The sequence below is a fragment of the Berghia stephanieae genome, chromosome 11 (assembly GCF_034508935.2).
Source record: "Berghia stephanieae isolate SIO BIC M18660-M18661 chromosome 11, UCSD_Bste_1.3, whole genome shotgun sequence".
Classification (NCBI taxonomy): Eukaryota; Metazoa; Mollusca; class Gastropoda; order Nudibranchia; family Aeolidiidae; genus Berghia; species Berghia stephanieae.
The window spans coordinates 42417677-42425128 of NC_088370.1; the positions used below are offsets into that span (position 1 = coordinate 42417677).

Genomic DNA, 7452 nt, shown 5'->3' on the forward strand with positions numbered 1-7452 from the left:
ATTATTATTATTATTATTATTATTATTATTATTATTATTATTATTATTATTATTATTATTATTATTTATTATTATTATTATTATTATTTATTATTATTATTATTATTATTATTATTATTATTATTATTATTATTATTATTATTATTATTTATTATTATTATTATTTATTATTATTATTATTATTATTATTTATTTTATTATTATTATTATTATTTTATTATTATTATATTATTATTATTATTATTATTATTAATTATTATTATTATTATTATTATTATTTATTATTATTATTATTATTATTATTATTATATTATTATTATTATTATTATTATTATTATTATTATTATTTATTATTATTATTATTTATTATTATTATTATTATTATTATTATTATTATTATTATTATTTTATTATTATTATTATTATTATTATTATTATTATTATTATTATTATATTATTATTTATTATTATTATTATTATTATTATTATTATTATTATTATTATTATTATTATTATTATTATTATTATTATTATTATTATTATTATTATTATTATTATTTTTATTATTATTATTATTATTATATATTATTATGATATTATATTATTATTATTACTATTATGATTTTATAGTAAGACAAAAGTTACTATTAGTCAGTGAAAGACTGTTCAGAATTGACTAATTCATGGTCATTGAGATTGTAAGGCGCGACACCGCAGGGTTTTGTTACGAACCGAGATATTGTAACACTTAGAGTCATTGATATGAGGTGGGTAATAGAATTAATAATAATAATAATAATAATAATTAATAATAATAATAATAATAATAATATAATAATAATAATAATAATAATAATAAAATAATAATAATAATATATAATAATAATAATAATAATAATAATAAATAATAATAATAATAATAATAATAATAATAATAATAATAATAATAATAATAATAATAATAAATAATAATATATAATAATAATAATAATAATAATAATAATAATAATAATAATAATAATAATAATAATATAATAATAATAATAATGATAAAAATAGACTATTTGTGCGGCTGTGTGGTCTGTGGTATGACACTCGCTTTCAGATTGAAAGGTCCTGGGTTCGAGCATCGAATGAATGAATAAATGAATGAATCAATATCAGATGGACTTGTGGTTGATTAGACAATGGTAATGGATAGAAGCATGAATGGATGAATGAATGAATTAATGTGTGAACAAATGAATGAACAAATGAATATCAGACACGCTTATGGTATTTGTTTTATTTTTATAGATGTCATGTACAGATGAATGAATGTGTGTATGAATGAGTCAGTGAACAAATATAGCTACATCAGAATATTAGACACGCTTTCATAATTGCTTTGTTGATATAAAAATAATGATTAGATGCATGAATAAATCAATGAAGGAATAAAATACAAACATATAACAAGAAAGAGAAATTGATATGAGATGAGCAATCGGATTAGTAGATGCATGAATGAATGAATGAATGAATGAATGAATGAATGAATGAATAAATAAAGCAATAAAAGAATGAAGCAATGAGTGAACGACTGAATAATAGAACTAATGAAGCTAGTTGATACTTCAAAGCATAATCTTTATTGTTTTGTGATCTAGGGGTTGTTTTGAACATTGTGTTTTGAAGAGATACAATGAAATCAGTCATCTTAATTACACAATCAAGCTGCCTCTATTTTTTTAAATTGAAGGAAAGTTGGGGATCAAAATTCTTATCTACGGTCCTTGTTGGATGATTTACAAAGGAAAAAAAATATAATCTCTCAAAACAATAACTATGCATTTAACTCTTTCCCTCCCAGCTAGGACTCGGGTCAGGGCCAGGACAAAACTAAGTAATCTCATTCCAAGACAAAGACAGAAAGCATGTTGGAAAACAGTTATAAAGGGATAGAAGAGACAGTATGTAGCCCCCTGCCCACTATGGGAGGCCAACGAATACAGAATGTCTGGCCAATCTTAATTGATACTTCAAAAGATACTCCTTGTTGTGTTATGATCTATGGGGTTGCTTTGAATATTGTGTTTTGAAGCGATACAATGAAATCAGTCATCCCGGTGGTAGTAGTATCGAATGGCTACACCTCTATTTCGAATCTTTTAATCCATTCATCACATTCTTTTCCTGCCTTAAAGGCTGTCTCGTAGCCTCCTGATAGGCTTGTCACTGGGCAGTGGATGACGATGTGGTCCATTGTCTCAGGGCCTCCTTGGCAATGACGGCATGCATCTGATTCTCTCAGATTCCATCTATGCATGTTAGCTGCGGTTCTGCCATGTCCTGTCAAAATGCGGTTGGAGGTGACCCAGCATTTTTGGCTATTGCAGAGAAAGCCAGGTGTTCTTTCTGTTGGGTCGGGTATGATGTCGCCTCCCCTGGGGCTGTCTTGGTTCAACATCGACGTCCATGCCTCTTTCACGTCGAAATCCCGGTGGTGGTTAGTAAAGATGATTGTCTTAATTCTAGATTCAAGCTGCCTCTATTCTTTTTTATTAAAGGAAAGTTGGGGATCAACGTTCCTCCCTACGGCCATGTTGGATTTTTGACAACGAACACATAATTTCTGGCCAATCTTAATTGATACTTCAAAGGATACTCCTTGTTGTGTTGTGATCTATGGGGTTGCTCTGAACATTGTGTTTTGAAGCGATACAATGAAATCAGTCATTCCGATGGTGGTTAGTAAAGATGATTGTCTTTATTACACAATCAAGCTGCCTCTATTCTTTTTTATTAAAGGAGAGTTGGGGATCAAAATTCCTCCCTACGGCCATGTTGGATTGTTGCCAACGAATACAGAATTTCTGGCCAATCTAATTGGATTCAATAGTCTGATGTCACGCCGCCTGGCAACGGCGACTATCTTGGTTCTAAACAAAGAAAATCATTACTTTTTATTCTTAATGCTGGATAGAACTTTTCATATGCCTTGTGATCAGAACGTGTAAAAGTCAAAACATTATCAAATTTATGGGGTTTTTTCCTCTGTATACGCTTTTATGCTCGCCGGAGAAATATTTCATACGGGCGTCCGCCATTGTTCCGATAGTTTAGAGCCAGTGTTACTAAGTTACCATGCGTCATTAGGAAGGAAGTGATGTTACGACTGTTGAAGAGTATTGATACTTCAAAGGATACTCCTTGTTGTGTTGTGATCTATGGGGTTGCTTTGATCATTGTATTTTGAAGCGATACAATGAAATCACTCATCCCGATGGTGGTTAGTAAAGATGATTGTCTTAATTACAGAATCAAGTTACCTCTATTCTTTTTTATTAAAGGAAAGTTGGGGATCAAAGTTCCTCCCTACGGCCATGTTGGATTTTTGACAACGAACACAGAATTGCAATCAAAAAATTATAATACTATTTAGACTTTATACAATTCTATTATATTATTTGCCGTGAGTCCATTTGCTACAAATTGGTTATCATAAAAAAAATAAAAATCTTATATTGCAATAATCGTTTTAACGTAAGTGGTCAAATGACCAGGTTTATTTATTCAATGATACTAGATTGATATACAAGTAGCTTGCCAACTTTTTTTTCTAAGTTAAGGGACATTTTATCACCCGTTGACTCAAGTGACTATTTATAATGATTGGTCATTTGACTTTGTGAATCGTCATATGACCGCCCTATTGCTAGATTGACTCATTTGTGCGCGCCTACACATTTTTATTATGATCGTTGATGGCTCAAAAGATTGGTCTCAATCTATGTTGATATTCAAAATACAGGAATATAATCATCAAAATAGAAGAGTGCCCGCGAGTTTGAAATAAAATAAAAATTGAGTTTTTATGTAACACAATATCCACTAAACGTGCTCAAAGCGCTTTACATGGGGTCGCTGGCCAACAGCAACACGTAACATGTAGGACGGGACATGACGCCTGCTAGGCGATAGTATTACAATATTTTTCGGACAGAGACAACTGTTAACGGCCAGGCATTCATTTTACACATGAGTACGGTGAGAGAATATGAGTAAAGAGCCTTCTCCAAGGACTCAACTATGCGCCGAGCGAGGCTCGAACCCAGGACTTTCCGATCCGAAAGCGAGTGTCATACCACAAGACCACATAGCCGCACAGCCTTTATGTCTCCACAGATATTGCGGGTTTTCCTCTTGTCATGTACAAATCCAATTTTCAAAAACATCACTGTAGAGAGATCAGGGGTTTTCCACTTTTTGTACGAGATGGACCAGTCAAAAATTAAACAAAATTTCATTGACGGGTAGAAATAAATAACAATGTGATATTGAATGTTAACTTCAATGTATTTACGAAAACAGATAAAATTGACGTTTCAGGTTTCCCCTTTATGGCCCATATTGTTTTCAGGCATGCCCATCAATGTTTTATTTATTCATCTTAACAACGTCAATACCACATTATTATCTCAATCGTCTGTAGTGTTTCATTCATCCTGTCTTGTTGATAAAGGGGAAATCCGAAACGTCCATTGTATCTGTTTTCGTATATTAAATTGAAGCTTACATTCAATTTTTCACATTGTTATTTGTTTGATTCGAGTCTGGACTGATTATGAATTGTCATTGTTAATATCTGACATTTTCATTGATTTTGTTTTTAATGCTAAGAGGTATCCAGAGGAAAAATAACCATTCTCTTAGAATTTACTCTTTGTAAATTGAGAGACCGATTCCCCTTATTTTTTGTTGTTGTCATCACATCCACTTTCAGTGTATATTTCTTTATCTTGTTCATTATTGATTGGTTTTCTTATCGAGAGCATTAGAAAAAAAAATAAAAGACGCCTAACAGGTTACTGGTACTGTATGAAAAGGAATATGGTTCCAAATGGCTACATGGGGGAAATACGGAAAACTAGATGAGCATGACAGATCGGTGAAAATGCGATATATAAATGTTGATATTTATTGGATAATATGATTGATTAATATATTTACTTGCTCATAATGATGATGATGATGATGATGATGATGATGATGATGATGATGATGATGACATAATACTTACATAAAATGCTACATCTCTATGGTTTGGGTCGTTTTCATGTTTCTTCCTCAACTCCGCCATCCTCTAAAATAATATAGTTTAAAATAATGGAAAGGCTCAGAATTATCTTTATACTTTGAATTGTAAAGAAGAATGTATGGAATGTTTTGATTTTGTTTTTAAGGGTTTTGCGGCGCTTGCAACGCATTAAGGTCATATCAGCGCCAGTAAAAAGGAAGAAAATTAGATAGTAAAAAGTTCTAGAATTACAATTAAAGGACCAAAGAAAAGGTAAGACAAAGGGGGATTGGTTCAAATAGGAAACAGATGTAGATTCCAAGAGCACACCATCAAAGTACTTAGTTTGAGATTACCTAAAAGTATCATCCAGACACAAGCACAGGTCCCAACTAAGAGAGACACACTCAAATGTTTACAAATCATATATGATACATAAACAAAACATAATACAGAGGATAACAGAGAGATGATATACAAGGAAAAAAATCATCTCCCAAAACTAACTAACATTTGACTGTTTCCCTCCCAGCCAGGGTATCCGGCCAGGGCCGGACAAAACCAAGTAATGTCATTCCAAGACAAAGACAGAAAGCATGTTGGGAAACAGATATAAGGGGATAGAAGACACAGTGCGTACCTCCCTGCCCACTATGGAACTATACACCCAGAATGTATGGAACAAATGACTAACTGATGAAAATGTTCTTTCCTAACTTACATGGTGGTGTATTTTTGGTTGTATTACTTGGGAAGACTACCTTGAGGTTCAAAATTACAAAGCAAAGTCTACACAATTTTAAGATGCAACAGGAGCCCTTGATGATGAAGGAGGTGGTGATTATTATAATGATGTAGATGACAATAATGCTAAACACTAGAGCAATAATGACGACGGCGTCGACGATCATGATGATGATGATGCTGATGATGATGAAGATGATGATGATGATGATGATGATGATGATGATGATGATGATGATGATGATGATGATGATGATGATGATTATGATGATGATGATGATGAATATGATGATGATGATGATGATGATGATGATGATGATGATGATGACGATGACGATGATGATGATGACGACGATGATGATGATGATGATGATGATGACGATGACGATGATGATGATGATGATGACGATGACGATGATGATGACGATGACGCAGACAGACGCCAACTCGACACCAACAACGACGACGAAGCCAATAAATATAGACAGTGCTTCACCCTTACTTTGGCAGCTCTTTCCATGCTCCTCTCCTCCGTAAAACAAGGAACACCACCATTGTGTCTTCCCTCGTACTTGCTAATGTAGCCTGGCATCTGTTTGATGCCAGACTGGCCCAGACCATTGGCACCGGTGCTGTTTCCCCCTTTTTCAGACATAGCCTGGAGTGATGGAAAACAATAGATAGTATGCGCTTGGCTAAGAATCTCACAACATTGCCATCCGGAAGTATACTGCCGTTGTTTTTAAAAACACAGTTTATACAATGTTAACCAAATAGCGCATACTGTGTTTTTTAAACAAATTGCAGTATAACGGACGAACACACAAAACTCTGTGCAACCATGAACTTTTATAGACCGGATAATACTGTTTAAGTGAGAATTACAGATAATGTGGATGGCGAAAAACAATAAAAAAGACCCGAGTGACGTCAACTTCATTATATCTATACAATTAGTCATATCTTGACAGAAAACGGCTATGCGGTCTAGTGAGTAGTATGACACTCGCCTTCGAATCAGAAAGTCCTGGGTTCGAGACCCTCTCTGAGCGGTGCATAGTTGTCCTTGAAAGTTAAGGCACTTTACTCACATTCTCTCACCATATTCAGGTGTAAAATGAGTACCTGGCCGTTAACAACATTGTCTCTGTCCGAACAATTGTAATATCGCCGAACAGGTGTCATTTGCTGTCCTAAATATTAAGTGTTGCTGTTGGCCAGGAACTCATTGTAAAGCGCTTTGAGCACGTTAAGTGGATATTGCTCTATAGAAAAGCTCAATTTTTTTTAAAAATAAATTAATTTGCTTGTCAAGATTATGATGAGATCCTGGATAAATGGTGCGTTAGTTTAAAATGTCAAAAATTTCAATTTTAGACAGAAGTGTTTATAAATAGAAAACAAGATATTTCAACGGCATTCAAGCAAACAAGCCATTGGTTAAAATCTGCGAGTGTTGTTTTAAAAAACCAACAACCAAACACACAATTGATATTTATTAATCGAGTGTTTTTAAAAGAGGAAGGCATTATATTTCAGCAGTATTCAGGTAAATATTTAGGCCATGGGTAAAAAGTTATGAGTGTTTTTAAAACAGGGAAGCATCTTATTTCAGCGATATTCAGAAAAAAAATAGATCATGGGTAAAA

The 7452-nt window shown here is 32.6% G+C and overlaps 1 protein-coding gene across 1 annotated transcript in view; it reads right to left on the reverse strand.

The window, feature by feature from the left end:
* Positions 1-6512, reverse strand: part of LOC144956306 (uncharacterized) — an 8473-nt gene extending 1961 nt beyond the window's left edge. Inside the window, exons 1-2 of the mRNA XM_078886797.1 lie at positions 6306-6512; positions 5063-5125 (exon numbers count right to left, since the gene is read on the reverse strand). Coding sequence (XP_078742923.1) covers positions 5063-5125; positions 6306-6458 — 216 coding nt within the window. The 5' untranslated portion in view covers positions 6459-6512. The remainder of the gene's footprint in view (positions 1-5062; positions 5126-6305) is intronic.
* Between the last annotated feature and the right edge of the window lie 940 nt (positions 6513-7452).